We start from the raw sequence: 17440 nt of genomic DNA, 5'->3' as shown, positions 1-17440 counted from the left end.
TGGTCCAGGCCGTCCAGTTGCGTCGCAGTGGTGCCTTTTTTGCATTCCGGGGACGGGGACGGCAAAACTCCTGAGGGGCATGCGGGGTAAAGTTTACGGGGCAACCATCAAGAAATAGTGTGTCTGAGGCTCACGAAGCCGGACAACACTCCGCGCTGGCTGACTGATTGATTTGAAGGTCTGATTCCTGTAGTCGGCAAGACCAGTCTGCTGAACGGGTGAAGTTGGTTCTTGGCAAAGACTGGATTCAAAGTGTAAAGTTTGGTTTTACCTCCGAGCCAAATCCGGGGAAGATGTTGTAAGCGCTACATTAGTCTGTTGGCAACTCCGGGCAACGTCCGGGAGGCAAACCAGAGCCAAAATTTGCGCGCGAGCGGCGTTGGGCCTCTAGTATCCAACCATAGAGTTGCTGACGTCGGCGGCAATAGTTAAGCCCGAGACACGGAATTGTCAATGAACTGTGCTATGGACGGCGGTCACGAGAAGTTGGCAGGAAATGATTCCAGGATGTTTAGATGATTGAACGATTTGTTGTGGTATCTATGCTTGAATCTAGATGAACTAGTGGTATCTCAACAACTGTCGAAGTCCTACAGACTTCATAAAAGAATAGGAATTAATGACATTGGATATCAATCCGTGCCCAAGTTGAGAAAGCCGGAAACTGCCCGGCAAAGGACATAATTCGTAGAGATGGGGTATATCGGTTTCAAGCCACCCTGGCCAAGTTCCTCATCCCGACCAGGGGACTGAAATGCGCAATTTTGAACGTGGGATTAAACCGCCAATTAAGACTTCTCCTCCTTGGTAACGTTCTGTGTCTCCTCATCCTGGCGCTCCCATAGTCCGTTAGGCTCACCGCTGCTGGTGCTGCCCTCACGACGGTTCTCGCGGGTGGTAGCGTGTCCGGTCTCTTTGACGTCGTCGTAGGTGATGAGGAGCTCGCCGTTCTTGCCGTAACGGTGGGGCTCCTTGCAGGCGACGTCGACGACGTCGAAGGCACCCTTAAATCCGGGGGAGGCCTTGGCAAAGATGGAATCCATCTCCTCGAGGGAGCGGTAGGCGGTCTCGGGGAAGAAGAAATAGGTGACGGGGACGATGATGGCGTTGATGATGGCGAAGATGGTGTAGGTGTGGTGCTTAATTGAGTCGAAGGCAACGGGAGTAATCATAACAACCTATTTTCCCAATGTTAGTGTCAAGTTGCTAGAGATAGGACTTCAGACAAGAACTTACCATGAAGTTGAAGATCCAGTTGGCGGAGGTGGAGAGAGCGTTGGCGGGGGCACGAATACGAAGGGGAACAATCTCGGCGGGGTAGAGCCAGGTCATGCCGAGCCAGCCAACGGCGAAGAAGGTGTTGAAGACGAAGAGGAAGACAATACCAGTAATCTGGCAAGCGTAGTTGTCTTTCTGGGAGTTCACACCAGCGAGGATAGCCATGGTAGCAGCCTGGCCAACAGCACCGAAAAGCATGAGCTTGCGGCGACCGACGCGCTCAACGAGGAAGACTGCGGGCCAAGAAGCAATGAAGTACTCGGTACCGTTGAGAGCAGCCAGCAAGTGGGACATGAAACGGGTCATGCCAAGGTTGGAGTAGATGACGGCGGCGTAGTAGGTGATGAGGTTGATACCGCAAATTTGCTGGAACATCTGGTTGACGTAGCCGAGAGCAGCGCGGTGGAAGTTGCGGTTCTTGTCCATGGTGAAGAGGTCCTTGAAGCCGCCCTTGGACATTTCTTCGACCGTCTCCTTCATGACAATGTACTCGTTCTTGCAGTATTGGTCGTCCTCGGGCAGATCGGCGATGGCGGCGATGACCTCCTTGGCCTCCTGGTCGCGGTTCTTGAGAATCAACCAGCGAGGAGACTCAGGCAAGTTCCAGACGAAGGCCAGGATGAAGAGACAGAAGAAAATCTGCAGAGCCAGAGGGAAACGCCATGCGACGGAGCCGGGAGCGAATGACATGCCGAGATCGATCCAGTACGAGATCATGATACCACCACTGATGAGGGCACCCTCGATCATGACGAGCTTGCCGCGCTTGTGTGATGAGCAAGTCTCAGATTGCCAGGTAGGGACTGTTGATGTGTTGCCGCCGTTTCCAAGACCAGTGATGATACGTCCCAAAATGAGATGTTCAATGGAGAAGGCAGAGGCCTGGAGGGCAGCTCCGACGACCATGATGGCGGTACCGAGGATAATCATGCGCTTGCGACCAAGAGGGTTTCCGATGAAGATGGTGATGATGGCGCCGATGAAGCAGCCAAGGTTGTAAGAGGCGACGGCAATACCTTGGTTGGTAGAGCGCATACTCTTGATGCCAGGATCGAGGTTGGGTTCGTCGGGGTTAATGGTAGGGAATTGGGACTGGAAGGCAGGCAGAGTAAGAATACCACCAGTGACACCCTGGTCTGAACAAGAAAGGCAAGTCAGTCCATGTTCGTTGATTTCGGAGTCAAGTCCGCAATGTGATGTTGGAACCTACCATATCCGAAAAGCAAGAAATCGCATCCTGCAATGATACTGATAGCCCAGTTAAGGCTCTTGCCTCTGAGGCCAAAGTAGTTGAGCTTGCCCATCTTGGAGACTCTTTTACAGCGGACAGTATTGGATCGACGTGTTCCAAACAATGTCAAGGGCTGTAGGTCGCAGTTCGGTTGGTGAAGGGAATGGGTTTGAGTCGAGATGAGAGGTAACAACAAGAAGATCAGATGCGAATTGAGATGGCGAACGTGTCGACCTTATAGATGAAAATCCCAAACCTACCGCGACAGGGTAAAGATCGGCAACGTCAGCGCGACCGCCAGGAATTACTTCTTTCTCCTCACCACTCACGCTCATACCACAAGACGCAAGTGCATGCCCGAACCTGCACTGACATGGTAACATGGCTACTCGTGCCAGCCTCGGACCCTGGCATTGGTGCTGTTTACACCGATCCCAGAAAACCCCAAGTAGCCAATCCCCAGCCGTCCCACGAAAGGCTGCCCCGATTTCCCCCAATCCCCGTACGATCCAAGATCCCTCTGGAGAGGGGACATTCTCCGACCTCGAGGAGGGGGGTAACGACTCCACATCCGGTTCCACGGGGGTGGACAATGGGGGCCCAAGGGGAGGACACAAGGAACGGTTGGCGACATGTCGTCAGGCCCGGCCAAGACGCCGTCATGGAACGCGCGGGGCCACTTGTAGCCAATACGGCGCCGGGAAGGGTAAGAGTTTTGCGGGTTCGTACTTTGGAAGACGTTGCAATACGGTGGCTTCACCGCTCTGAGACGCGAACACTCGTGGAGTTTCCGTCCTATCGCGCGGCAGAATTCGGAGAGACACCGACGCGAGAATGGTACCTTTGGATGCTCGCCCGTGCTTGACCAAAGGATAAGGCAGCACCATTGCGAAAGCGGAGCAACAAGTACCCAAAAGAGCCGCAATTGTGTCCATAATCGTACATTGTAGGTGGAGTTTAGATGGAGAAGTACTGGAGACTACGACGTCATACCTTGAAGACTTTGATAGCAGACTGATAAGTAATGCAAGAGAAAGGTACCTCGAGCGTGCCCTTTGTGCATCTTCCATCTAACTTGAGCCAATACCGTTGGTTCAGTTCATAGACTTGGTTGGAACTATTCCTGTCCGAGCGGCGCCGTTTGCGAGTCAGGGGGCCCTGTGCGAACCCTGCGGCAACCTTGAGCCGACCACCGCCGCCCGCCCCCTCGAGAAGCGCTGAGGACACGGGACTTGGCTGGAGACAAAAGGCAGGGTGGTATCGTAACCGCTGAGAGCGCTTGCAGCTGCGGGTTCTGACTCTCAGTTGTCTGCTCGCCCGGCCATTGTGATCTCTCTCTTTGGCTGGTTTGGCAGATTAAGTTGGACCCGCGGTCGTGGGGACAACAGAAGACAGAACCAGGTTTCAAATTGAGAAATACTCGCACGCGATTTGTCAATGTCGGCAGTTGTTGGTAGCCAGGTGCGTCGAGATTGGTGGACCACATGACGTACTGGTTCAGGCTATATTGATTGTCAGAGGATAGACTTTGGATTCTGTTTTGTATTCTCCGACTCGTGATTCCCATGTTAATGGTCAACCAGATATTGAACCGAGCACATGTCGTTAGGATGCCAAAAGCTTGACTATGTGCTAAGAATAAGCACTACAGGCACAAGCCTTGACAAGACGATTCGCGGGCATTGGCACTATGCCAATATTCTTGTCCGTTGCTTGTCCAATGCCTATCCCTTGGTATTGTGAATCCTCATTTCTTGCGGCCTCCAGTCTCCAAGCACAATTGCGGCTAACTGTAGAGGCTGTTGGAGCTGAAGGTGGAAATCTCAACTCCGATCTATCCATGTACACAAGTATCTCGGGATGACGTCGTCACTATAGGAGTTTTCTTCTGCTCGGCATTACCAATTTAGGCAATCCGAAGAGGCGCGCCAGACGCACCACCAGACGAGCCAAGCCCACAGCAAGCCGACTGAAACTTCGCACCAACGCCAATGAAAGGCGACGAAAGGCTTCAAAGGGCCCGGTGAAGACGAACGGAAAAACTGACGGGCCTTTGTATCCTCGTGTCGAGTCTGTTTTTCACCCGCATTCCCGCATGAACTGGAGAAACGGGCCTGTGTGGACGCAAAGACTGTGGTTCGAAAGTCCAGTCAAATTTCCCCCCATGCCCAAAATGAACTGACTCGGGGGCCCGCAAACAAACAAACTGTTGGTTGACATTTGCGCAAAATGGGCAATGAAGCCGATGTTGGACATCCTTGGCGCAACAATTTTCTGCATCTTTTGCCAGGCATCTGTATGTACGCTGACGTATCGGTAGAAACAGCGGATGATCACTCTTCAGGCTTTTCCTGAGTCTTACACTCAAACCTCTTTTGGAGGCCTTTAACCTCGGTGACAGCATCAACCACGGCACTGAGAACCGCCGATCCTTTTACCAACTACTCGGGTAAACACGGCTGTCAACTGTAGAGGTCCCTGGCAGAACGTGGTTTCCATGTTATGTTTCAGGCACCTTTGTTGACGTACAAAGCATACGCAGCGTCTATCACTGCAATTTTGTCTAGAGATCTTCATCACAGCATATGTTTTTGGGACATCAAGTCGTTAACCGAAGAAGGCAGGACCCTGACTGTGCATTCTCCTAGGCGTCTTGGACGGATTGTCTGTACCGCCCATCTCCACGCATTAGACGAGCGATGCCTGGCGCATGGGAAAACCGGGGCCTCATATGCGCGTCTGCGATGTATCTCCAATGGCAGAAAGTATGATACGCTGACCAAAAGAGGTAAAAACCACCCACCGGTGGAATTTAACACCGGAGTCTGAGTCTCGCGCATCGGGTAAACTCGTGTGTGTTTTGGGAGGGAGATTAGGACTCATAATGGAAACTCCACCACAGGACGAACTGGATTTGTTTGAGACTGCCCATATCCCGGGACAATAAGGAGATCTTCTTTTCCCATTGAGTAAGCAGTACTCGATTCAATCGAGCAAATCGAGCATCAAATTTTGGACATTTTCTGTGTTGTTGGACAGAACACGGGAGGCGGGAGTGCCAAGCCGATAACATCGCCCATTCACCGGCCCGGAAAATTCTGCGCTTTCGGCCCCACACCGAGAACCCAAGTTTCTTGTACTTGGAGTGGATCGAGATCCTGGAAGCAACTGCAAAAGAACGCAGGGCCTGTCAGAAGCAAAAGAAGCACCATCGGAGTCAGAGTCCGGCTTGGAGGCAACCCACGGTGGGCTCTTTAGCTGTCACAGTGAGAAAAAACTGGAGATGAGGGGGATAGAGAACCTGAGGAGAAAGAGGGAGGAGGGGCGTTGGTTCGGGTCACAGAACGGTGTGACATGTTGAACGAACCTGTGGTCTTGTGGTTCTGCCCCGAGACAATGGAGCCTTTCCCATTTTTTCTGCAATGTTTGGACCACTGGCAATCCAAAGCACACAAGAACCATCATGTGACGCAGCGGCGAGGTGTCTAAATTAACCTCAAAATTCACGTCAGCCGCGCGGGCACACATCGGCCCTTCGTCGCTACAAAACGTCTTACGGGATTCGTCTGCAGTAGTTTCCGCGATAGGGGACTGAGAGGGGTCGCTTAACGTGAGCCACGAGCGCCACACCTACGGTGAACGGTCGTCGCCTTTGGGCCCTGGTCGTTTGGTCAGGGTCTTGGCTTCAGATCTTGAAAATGACGTCGTTTCTGAGAGATGGGTTCCACTCTGCCGGTTGCTATTCTAGCCTGATGCAGATGGACTTTGATATGAAACTCCTTGCAACGTCGCGATAGTGGCGCCGCTGGGCCGGAAAGTTGCCGAGATACTCTTGAAAAGTCTTTTTACACTACGCGGCGCGGCGGCACGCCTTTGACGCGGATCCTTGGCCAAGCATTCGTAATCAACAATTCCCTCCGCGAGACCTGTCCATCTCCTGGTCTCTCAATCAGGGCAACCCGATGCCATGTGCGATGACGACAATTTGTTACGAGATTCGAGAGCTTCCAGGCCTCAATCATCCACATAAAGGATATTTCCCCGGAGTTCAGTGTGGTATTCCCTTATTTGAGATTTGATATTGAACGTTCAACTTCACTTAACCAGACCCATTCCACCTATTCTTAAGCCACGTGCCTGTGAGTTACTCGAGTGAGTGCTTCGTCACCCGAGACAACGACAGCAGGCTCGATATCGTCAACGGGGATGGATTCCCATGTTCTGTGAGAAATCTTCAGACCAACATCAGATCGGCATGATTTACCATAGCCCCTTTTTTATCGTTCGAAAGTTCGGTCGAGACTACATTATTGATCCCGCAACCCATAATCTGCCGTCGAACCAGACTCCATCGAAGACAAGTACGGGCCACGGTCCCGTTGTATAAGGCTCTTGCGGGGTCTCCACGCCGAAGCTTCCGGTGAGATACGTTTGCGCCTCCGGAGAAGGTGGGTCCGTTGATGACTCCAGGCCGGTGGGGAAGCCGGACGACATCCCATCCGGCCGACTCATTAGCAGTAGTGCATTATAATCTATCAATATCAGATCTAAAGAACGATGTCCATGTTTCTTGTTTGCAACAGTAAAGCAAGCTTAATACAGGCCTCATAGCGTTGGCGATATTTCTCCTCAGCGCCGTACATGAGGTAGTCTAAGTATATCTCTAGTATCGAAGCAAGCGAATGGGCTTATCTAAGTTTGGTGATATCGGCTACCTTGCTGTCAAGTTGGGATTGTTGACGCAGGGTGGAAGCTCTCACAGGCCAACTGCAGTTAGGGGTAGAATGATGAATTACTGAAATCTGCTCCTCCCTCGACGTGTACTCCCTGCGCTGTATATATATCTGAGCTGCTCCTTTGTTGCTTGGACTCCTTACTACCTCTAACTAGCCCCTATCCGGGAGGGCTCTGACACTTGCGCTCTTCCACGAATAATAAATAAGGCCAGGAAGAGTTTTTGGATTAAGATCGTCCACGCACGCATATTTTCTCAAATCATTTCGTTTGATGATAAGAGCAACTGGCTAGTGAGAAATGTCGCACACTACCTGTACCTTTGTAAGAAGCAGTGCAGTATGTTGTCTCAACGGACGCTTCCTTCATCACCCGTAGGAGTCAACAACTATGGATTCTGTCGTTTGTGCAAGCACGTCTTATTTAGCTGCTGTTCTAATTTCTGAACTTCTGAGTAAGCCTAGTACTCAGGTGACACAGCATGACGTCTTATCCAGGCAAAAAGATCTGGTTTCCTAGTGGTAATTCGAAAATAGTGCTTGGTACGTAAAAGGTTAAGGATGTTAGTGTGTCAGCCTCGATGCTGACCCCTTTCTTGCGTTGACTGTGTCGGTGCGTCACATTGATTGTTGCACTGCCGAAGCACTTGAGTCTTGACGCTTTCGTGGGTTGGCCTCCAGCTCAATTTCCAGTGCTATGCCTCCTTTGCTTTGGCTACACAGTGTGTCGATATACCTGTCCAAAGAGCCAAGATCGTCAAGGTTTTGTTTTGTAGACCTGTTCTCAAGGATTTATCATCATACCACAAGGTATAACATGATAGACTAAGATATTTGCACAGTGGAGTTGACAACGGCATATGAGTGAAAAGCTTGAGCCATGAAAGATGCTATTGTTCCTTGCTGGTACTCAAGGCTTCCCTCGGACCATTTCAAGTTCCAGCTTTAGTTTCCGCTGATGCAGTGATATTTGATTCTTTTGTTGACTGACATGCATAGCAGAGTCTAGACCCACCAACGGCCTCGCCGTAGTCCACAATCGTACGAAGTAGACTTTCGGTCACAACCGGGAGAACCAGACAAGTAGATAGTCTGGTTATAATCTTGAGCTTGACTGGATCCAAGATGGTCTAGAACGTCAAGGTGTGCCCTGCTACAGCCTACTATTGGCACCCGATTTCTTGAGAACCAAATACCTCATACTCACTGCTTCTCCTTTTTCTCTCAGCCATGATGAGCTGAAGATCTATCTAGTGCATAAATCTCATCATGTAAGAAGTCAATGCAGTGAGGAATGCAATTTGAAGGCAGAAGAGCAGATGGTGATTGTTTGTCCACAGCTATATGAAGCCGCGAGCTCGTGTATTCGATCTACACTTGTTCAATTCCTCGGCCCGAGGCCCCGGATTCGTTATTTCGATCAAAGTGTATGTCTTGAATGTTTGCGTTCGCCTGCCTTGCTAGCTTCGATAGACCGCTTACATGTAATTACTACGTTGGGAAAGGCTGAGCGTTGAAAGGAGAGGGCTATGCGCATCTCGCTATGCGATGTCCGAGTCCGACTACCCCAGTAAACGGCGAGGATATAACTCGCTGCTGGGTGTCGGTAATGCCGTTTCATGCAATACCAACCACTCAGTGAGGCTCTCTTACATCCACATTCGATCACCAAGGTACTTTGCATTAGCGGCAAACCTAAACATCAGCCTTTTGATGTCGTAACCAATCATCCAAATATTGAGTCCGCGAACGGACTCTCGGGTATTTTCTCATTTCCCGGTAGTTGAAGCCCCTAGGTTGCCAGTAGAACCCACTAGAACCCTTAATAAACTTAGTCACGACTTTAGTTCAGCAAGAAAAGAGCACCGGTAGTGGCCTTCCTTGTCGGAAATTCAGACAGGGGCAATCTTGAAAAACTAGACGCAATGCCAACTTCTTTGCTAGTAAAGTCGCGAAGCTCCAGTCACTGGGAGATAGAGGTGATTGGTTTGCCAAGCCATGAGATGTCTTATGAAAAGAGACGAAACTAGTCAGAGTCACGATGTGAAGTTCTCCGGTACTAGTTGGCCCGACGCACTGGCGTCTGACATGTCAAACGTCCTCATCCCAACATGCTGTTGGCATAGTGTACCGTAACTGACAGCCTTGAAGACAGGCGGAGAAGCTGATTCCATGTGGTATCTGCATCGGGTCAAGTCCCGAGCGTGTGTCAGTAAGGCAAGGAGGATGATCGAGCGCTTCAATGTCAGCCCAAACTCATGGATTAACTGCGTGGGGTATCACACATGCACCTACCATGTTGTGGTGTTTGGAGGACCCGGAAGCCTATTTTATGATTAGTATGAGCATAAAACACATGCAGGCTCAAAGGCACGACATCAGAAGTCGTGCATATTAAGGCCAATAATCCTAACGCGACTCAGCCGAGTGCACGTCTTAAAACGTCCGGTAAATGTAGACCGATGTGATTGCGCGGTTGGAGAGGCCTCCTTGCGAAGCGGATCACCCGGCACGAAAAGAGACAGCAGCTCGGGGGCGGAGTCCCTACTTCAATGATACCCCGTAGTCGGCGACGGAGGAGCTCGAAGACCGGCGGCCTATCGGTTGAATACAGCATCATTCGGGAGTCGTGCCCGAACGAACACCGCCATCCCAAGTCCCAACGCCATCCCAAGTCCGCGAGTGAGCATGTTTTACCTAGGTACTCGTCGAGACGACGATGGAGTGTGCGACACTACGAGTGGAATGGGCAATCTACCAAAAACCCGATCACATCGGAGTTTCTCCCCCCAAACCGCCGACGGAGAAGACTTTGATAGACAAACCCCAGAGCCCCTGGTCAATAGCCGGGAGCTCCCAGACCGATTGCCGCGTTCCTGTCTCAGGTTCATGAATCTGGTCATGGACCTTCCATGCTCCAAACCTGCAACAAGCTTATTTGAACCCTCGGGACCAATACTTATTTTCTGCCAAGGCGTCTCGTGAATCGATACGCTGGACCTGCCATGAGTTTAGGATGACAGCTGACAGGAGGCCCTTCTCTTCGCTGTTAGCGGAAACAACCGACTTCTTTTGACTCTTGGGCGGGCCAAGATTCATGGAAAGTAGCATGAGGTTGCACGCGCCCAAGGTGGTGTTAGAACACGGGAACTGAAACTGGTGCCTCTACCCAAATGTGGTTGGTGCTCGGATTCAATAAGACTGTCAGTTAAGACCTTTTGTTGATCTCTAAGCCTCAGCCCGTAGGGTTGGGTCGTGATCTACAGGTGTATTAACCTTTCTAGTAGATCCACAGATGCCCAAAGCTCGCTTGTCGGAATGGAATCATGGTTGAAGATCAGGTCATGTTGGGTTGTTGAGAAGACTTCACGCAGGCAGCAATTTCCCAAAGTCATGGCCAAAGACCCAAGAGTCAACTCGCAATCGGTCCGGCTGCGATGCATCTTGTCTTAGCAACAGCAGTGGCCGTATGAATTACTAACCTAGGTGGGAAATTTTTGCACATCATCTTATTACTAAAGAACCATCTCGAATGGTTTACCACTTCAACATGGACTTCGCTTGAGCCCCGCATGCGACGATGCGTTGCAACACTATCTACCGTGAAACTATCAAATGGTAGGTTGCCCACCCGCGCGGTGTCAACTTTGACTTCTTTAGCGATCGATTGTTATGATCTGCTCACATGCGGAGAAGAACTGCTGGGCACAACCGAGGGATGATGTGCACTAACCGCGTTTATGGTGACGCGGCAATCAGCGGGATGGCAGACACCAGGGCATCGCTGGCTCCCAAAAGACGCAACTCGTGAGAAAGGGTACCTCATCATCGTTCCGTAGATGGACTAGGCAACTTACACTCGTCTCAGTCTGATTCATCTGAAGTTGATGGATTGACACTTATCCACTTGTCACAAGACGTCAGTCGTCACAGATGGCAGACATGTCTGTGCCATCCCAGCTCGTTAGCGACGCAAGCCCTTCTGAACACAACACTACAACTTACAAGGTAACGTTTGGTTCTGGAGCTCTTCTAGGGGGCTGCTGCATCTGGTCCAACCTTCGAAAGCGATGCTGGGCGGTCCCTGGCCCTAGCGAACATGTTTGTTTTCCCAAGCCCACCCCCACCAGGCCGCGGTGTGAAGACAGTTTCAACGAGGAAAGCTCAGGGGAGAGGATAAGCTCATCTGAAGTTTCCCATGTGTAATTGGTATCACAGCGAGGGGGTTGAGTAACTGCTTGGAGAAATTACCGCGAAGACAATACATGACTTCATAAAACAAGCGTCCCACCCGGGAAAGTTGGTGCCGGAACACGACCCATGGATTTCACTGCCCTCGATTCAGCCTGGATGTGATGTTTTGGACCAGCCTGGAAGCCAAACATCAGCCACACTTATTATCGACCATGTCGGCACGTTCTTGAACTTGATTGGGATGACGGTTGGCACTTTTTGGCTCTCAAGATCAACAACATCACACGACGAACATTATCTTGTGCGAACATGTCTGGCACGAAACAATCGCAGAGTCCTCAGGACAGCCCAGCCACCAAGACATCACGGGGTGTGATGAATTGCAAGCCATGTCAAGTCCGCAAGGTATTTTGTTTCCATTGCTGCAAATAAGATTGTTTTCTGATCGGCGTCCCGCACTCGTGCAGATCAAATGCGACAGAGCGTTACCAGCGTGTGGAGTCTGCCAACTCTATCAGAGGTCTTGTTTCTATGGTAAACTACAAAATCCATCATCACTGTCGTCGTGCATCAGGGTAACTAACCAATAATTCAGAGGGTGTTCCCAAGAAACGAGGTCCCAAGAAAGAGTCGCTGAGTGCTTTGATCAGACGAATTGATGGCCTCGAGGAGCTTCTCAAATCCGACAAGACACCAACTCCGCCTGGTTCCGATGCTGTTCCCGCCGATTTCAATGAACTGCATGTCTACAGCAATAATAGTGCCGAGCCTTGTGGCTCTGCATCATCAGATGTTTCTCCCTACAGTGCCTTCCACGAGGGAAGCTTTGGGACCAACAAGTATGTTCAACGATCTCGCATCCTTCGACTTTTGCCAGGACATTTCCGATTGACGAAGAGCTAGTGAATTCCCATTCATCATAAATGCAGAAGGCTTGGTAGACACCTACTTCACGCATTTCCATCGTAATCCGTACCGCATCTTGGACGAGGAGGTCACCAGACAGAAGTTCAGAAACAACGAGATGCCAAAGTCATTGCTGTACGCTATTTGTGCAGTGTCCACAAGGTAGGATTAAAACTGCTAGAGACCCAAGAGCAGAAGAACCTGACATAGAAATAGATTCTCAGAGCAGCCTGGCCGGGGGCCAAGCAGTCATGTTTCGGCAGAAACGTACGCGTCTTGGGCTCTCAAGGACATGGACATAGGCGACACTACAATCGAAAATTGCCAAGCGTTGCTGTTGCTAGTGACAGCTTTCGCGGCAATGGGGAACGGCAGGAAAGCTTACAACGTACTTTGTGAGTGTACAAAGACTGCGATCCCTTTTTCCCGCACCAGACTAACGGAATGACCGAAGCTCAAGCCGTAGGTGCAGTCTTGGCGCTTGAATTATATCAAGGGTCAGAACAGCCCGACGACTACAACCACACGCAAAGCAAGATGAAGAGGCGGCTTTTCTGGACCTGCTACGTGATAAACGTTTTTGTGTCAACATGGCTCGAGAGACCTTCATTTATCGACGACGCTCTCGTCAAGACAACCATCCAGTCGTCTAGACAAATCTCTCAGGCCGGTTGGCCGCCGAACAACGAATGCTCCTTGACAGTCGAACCCGAACCAGTAAGCAAATGCGTAGACGATCCAGACAATGGGCTACAGAAACTCGTATGGATTGCCCACATCCTCTCCGACGCCAACAGATACCTGCTCGGTACAGAACCGACGACACAAGCGGCATTCGCCCATCGCCACAAGATCCGGCACGATCTCGACCTCTGGGCGGCTGACATCAGCCGCAACCCCGATCCCCCATACCAAGACCTTCGAGGCGCGGAAGCGAACAACATGCTCGAATGCCAAATCATCTACCACCTGGTACACTGCCTCATCTATCGTCCGCTTCTTCCTTTGCATCTGAGCGAGCCGGCCGGGGCCATGATGATACAGCACTGGGTAATCGAGGCAACGGAAGTCGCCTTTCGGCACGCGACGGCCATCATTGAGTTGATCGATCACGCGATGCAGACAAGATTCCTCGAACTTCCGGCTTTCGTTTCCTACTGCATCTTCACGGCCGGAACCATTCACGTCCACGGGATGCACTATACCAACGACCCCCAAGATCAGGGGGCAGGAATGGGTCTCCCTTCATTCGCCAGCTCCCCGATGGCAGCCGAGACCTTTACAACCTCTGCGGAACTCGTCAGCAAGTGCCTGTACCAACTCTCGGCGATCGGCAACGAGGTTGAGTCCTCTCGGACGTCCAGAGTGTACCTCGATGAGCTCACGAAAGAGCATGCAAAGTTGCTAGGGAAGGGTGCAGCTGGCTACATCCCCTCACAAACCAATACGCAAACCAACAAGTTCTTCAACAGATACCCCGCGGAATTGCGCCAGCGAATTCAAGGCTTTCGTTTCGGTCCGCTGCCACCAGGCATGCTCGTACATTCATACCCACCAGAAACTCCAGATAGCGGCCCCAGAAAGATGGTGATCCCATCGGGACCTTGGGGCCAGAACCCAGGCCCCACCGGCACCAAGATACCAGTCATGTCGTCTAACACCAGCATGGGACAGCGAATAGGCCGACCTCAAGGCCACTCACGATCTTATTCGGACAGCACTCCTATGACACAGACATACTCGTTCGCGACGAACGCGCCGGTCTCTCAGAGACCATTGCCCGCATGGCCAGGATTTCAAGACGCAACACCCAGGCAAATCATCACTCACGGCACACCGATGCTTGGCCCCACAAGTACATCACAGCTGACCTCCCCGATATCTCAACAAGGGCCAACATCTACCGTTGAGCGGAGCAACTGGAGCGGCGCGGAAGGGTTCGGGGGAGGAGCAGATGAATCACTCACTTATGACATCGTCCCCGGCGCTGTCACTACGGCAGATCCGATGTATCAGCCAGAAGGCGCCTATGTACAATACCAGAACTTCTCTGTATTATAGTTTAAAAAGCGAGCCAACATACCCAAAGTTTGTCCGTTTCTTTGACCATGTGTTTCAGCTAGACTCAAATGAGATGTTTGCCAAAGTTGCCTTCATTTCCAAGCTGACGGAGCAATACTCAATGCGTTACAAGGAGCTGCATGATGTTGGTCTATTCGGTCGCGAGTGGAAGGTATATTCAGCAAGGAGACATCGGCTCTTCCGCACATGGACTCCTCCCCTCTTCCACGTTGATGTACACTTCACAGGTTCACAGAGAGATACCAAACACACTTCTTCAACTCATCCTCGCAGTAAGGTAGCAGAATTCTCCTTTTGCGTCTCAACAGTACAACTTTATTATGTATCGTGCACTTCATCTCTCTACCCTCCAGGTAGAAACATCTAAGCCGACATAGTAACTGTATGGGTCTGCTCATCCACGACCTCCCGGAAAATCTGATTCTTTTTCGCCACATCATCCAGTCCAGTACGGTCACCAAAGACCTCGTCCATCTGCTCAAGAGTCTTTCCGTTGGTCTCCGGCACGCAGAACCAAACCCAAACAAAGGCCAAGAGGCAGAAAGCAGCGAAGAAGACGTATGCGCCGAAGCCGGTACCCTGGACCAGTGGAGGGGTGACGAGACCGATGATGAAGTTGTTGATCCAGTCTAGAAGGTTGAAAGTCAGCACATGATCGATGAATTGGCATGGGTTCAAGTTGTCAACTTACTGGAGCAGGTGGAGATAGCAACGCCCTTAGCTCTGAGAGATGAAGGGAACACCTCAGAAGGCAACGCCCAGGGTACAGGTCCCCAGGTTGCGCCAAAGACGAACATGTACATCAGCAGGAAAGCCACACTGACCCAGCCCTGTGTGGTGTGGCTAGGCCAGTCGTTCGAGTAAAGCCCAACGAGAATGGCGATCACGGCTTGCGAGATTGTCATGCCCACGGCACCCGTCAATAAGAGCGATCTACGTCCGAATCGATCCATAGTCCACAGACTGGGGATAACACCGACCAACTGAACACAGTTGAGGACACCGGACATAATCAGCTGCATGTTGTGGTCGAGTCCCATCGTCGCGAATAGAGTCGGGGAGTAGTAAATCAGAGCGTTGATTCCGACAAACCTATTCAAAGGTTAGTCAAACGTCGAAACAGAAAACTTCCTCATTCTGACTTACTGTTGGAAGAACATGAGGCCGGCACCAACGTGTGTACGTCTCAAGCATCCCTTTTTGAAGCAATCACCCCAAGCGACAAATTCGAGCTTGACAGTGCTAGCAATTCCACCGCCTCCAACGAGTGTGGGATGGCGTTCGGCGAGAATAGAAGCCTGGAAGCGAGCCTCGGAAATGATTTCCATCCACTCGCGGCGGACGCGGGGGTCGGTATCGGGGAGAACGCGGAGCTTGGCAAGGTTGAAGAGGGCCTCTTCTTCGCGCCCCTTTGATGCCAGCCATCGCGGGGAGTAGGGCAGGAAGATTGCGCCGAAACCGAGTAGGAGACCGGGGAGGATCTGGATGAGGAAGGGAAGTTGCCAGGACCAGTGGTTGGGGATTTCCTTTGTGCCGTAGGTGATCCAGAAGGCCACGACGATGCCAAAGACGATGGAAAGTTGCTCGAAGACGAGGAGAGAACCGCGAATTTCGGGAGGCGAGATTTCGGAGATGTAGAGGGGTACGACCATGGAAAGCCTGGAAATGTGAGTTTTTGAGACGTTTAAAGGGGAAGACTATCGAACTTACATGCCAATACCTAGACCACCGATGAAACGACCTCCTACGAGCATATCGTAGTTGACAGCCGCAGTCTGGATAGAAGAGCCAATGGTGAAGATGACAACGGCAACCATGATGGATCGCTTTCGGGAAATCATGTCGGCAAGCCAACCCTGGTTCATGGCACCGATGAAGGCACCCAAAGTGATCATGGCAGTCATGAGACCTTTCTTGAAGCCAGAACCCGCAGCGTGGTCAGAGACTTCCGGGAATCGGTCGAGGAACTGGTCCATGACCAGGGTGACTGAAATGACACCCTGGTCGTACCCAAAGAGGAGACCACCAATGGCGGAGAAGGCAGCGCAGAGGGCTACATAGTGAGAGGCGAAGATTCCCTTGAAGCCAGATGGTCCGTAGGGCTCGAGGGAGGCATCGGAGAGGACAGTCTCTTGTTGCTCGGTAGAGACGCCTGGGTAGTTGGTTGAGGACTTTTCCACCTCGGAGGCGGAGTTTGATCGGGCACCCATCTCGTTTGGGCTGTTGTTGTGACGCGGTCAGTATGAGGTGAGCTTTTCAGAATTTTTCATAGTTCGTTGGGTGAACGTGGTGTAGTGAAACAGATTTGTAACTAAGCTGGTGTAAAGGGGTGACGGGTCTTTGGGATGAACTCACTTGACTGGGCCGTGAGATTGAGGAACTGAGTTGCACTGGATAGACCAGGGACGACGTCTAGGCTACACAAATCCGACAGACCGGTTCAGTCTGATGAAACTGAAATAAGAAGTAAATCGGGAGGGGTATCACTGAAGAAGAAGGAAGAAGCTTTGGTCGAACCCGCCTGAGTCGCTCGATGAGAGTCGAGATCAACACCAAACATGGCACGCAACGTCGTCTTTATAGAACTCTGAGACTTTCGGGGCCACCGCCTGGCCCATGGCCAAGACATCCCGACTACGCCCGTCAAGTGAATTCATTGACAGTCTAGGGGGCACGGATGGGGGATCCACACTTTTGGAAAGCCGTAGATACTTGTTTACGCCGAGCCTTGATGAGTGACGAGGCTGGGCACTGGGGGAGGAGAGGAGAAGACGGGACGGGGAAGAGGAACGCTACGGATACGCTTGCGCACAATAGCCGCCACGAGTACCACGACCAATGGCCGGATGCTAGTTGGTCAAGAATGGACGTGGAGGAGCCACTAAATCGCGGGGTGTGCTTCAAAGATGGTTTTCTGGGGATATTGGGGAAACCGTGTCAGGCTTCCAGCGTTCCCTGCGCGGAGACGCCAATCACGACTCACGCTACACCAGATACGGTGTGTGAGGAAGAAAAA

General features: G+C 51.4%; 3 protein-coding genes across 3 annotated transcripts; 1 reads left to right on the top strand and 2 right to left on the bottom strand.

The window, feature by feature from the left end:
* Positions 1 to 788: 788 nt before the first annotated feature.
* BDP81DRAFT_448698 (general substrate transporter) lies at positions 789 to 2582 on the bottom strand (the record flags this gene model as incomplete). The annotated part of the gene is made up of 3 exons (XM_060592325.1): positions 789 to 1178; positions 1237 to 2414; positions 2489 to 2582. The coding sequence occupies 3 exons, from the start codon at positions 2580 to 2582 to the stop codon at positions 789 to 791; spliced, it is 1662 nt and encodes a 553-aa protein (XP_060446172.1).
* A 9163-nt stretch (positions 2583 to 11745) lies between these two features.
* Positions 11746 to 14403, top strand: BDP81DRAFT_317952 (fungal-specific transcription factor domain-containing protein; the record flags this gene model as incomplete). Its single annotated transcript, XM_060584310.1, has 6 exons — positions 11746 to 11841; positions 11904 to 11970; positions 12032 to 12275; positions 12340 to 12504; positions 12559 to 12737; positions 12797 to 14403. 6 exons carry the CDS (start codon positions 11746 to 11748, stop codon positions 14401 to 14403), a joined length of 2358 nt encoding a protein of 785 aa, XP_060446171.1.
* A 384-nt stretch (positions 14404 to 14787) lies between these two features.
* BDP81DRAFT_460245 (general substrate transporter) lies at positions 14788 to 16634 on the bottom strand (the record flags this gene model as incomplete). Its single annotated transcript, XM_060593636.1, has 4 exons — positions 14788 to 15053; positions 15116 to 15516; positions 15571 to 16083; positions 16135 to 16634. The coding sequence occupies 4 exons, from the start codon at positions 16632 to 16634 to the stop codon at positions 14788 to 14790; spliced, it is 1680 nt and encodes a 559-aa protein (XP_060446170.1).
* Positions 16635 to 17440: the final 806 nt, after the last annotated feature.

This window comes from Colletotrichum phormii (genome assembly GCF_030913505.1).
Source record: "Colletotrichum phormii strain CBS 102054 chromosome Unknown BDP81scaffold_8, whole genome shotgun sequence".
NCBI lineage: Eukaryota > Fungi > Ascomycota > Sordariomycetes > Glomerellales > Glomerellaceae > Colletotrichum > Colletotrichum phormii.
Note: the sequence above shows the minus strand (reverse complement) of the source record. Positions and strands in the feature narration are given on the sequence as shown.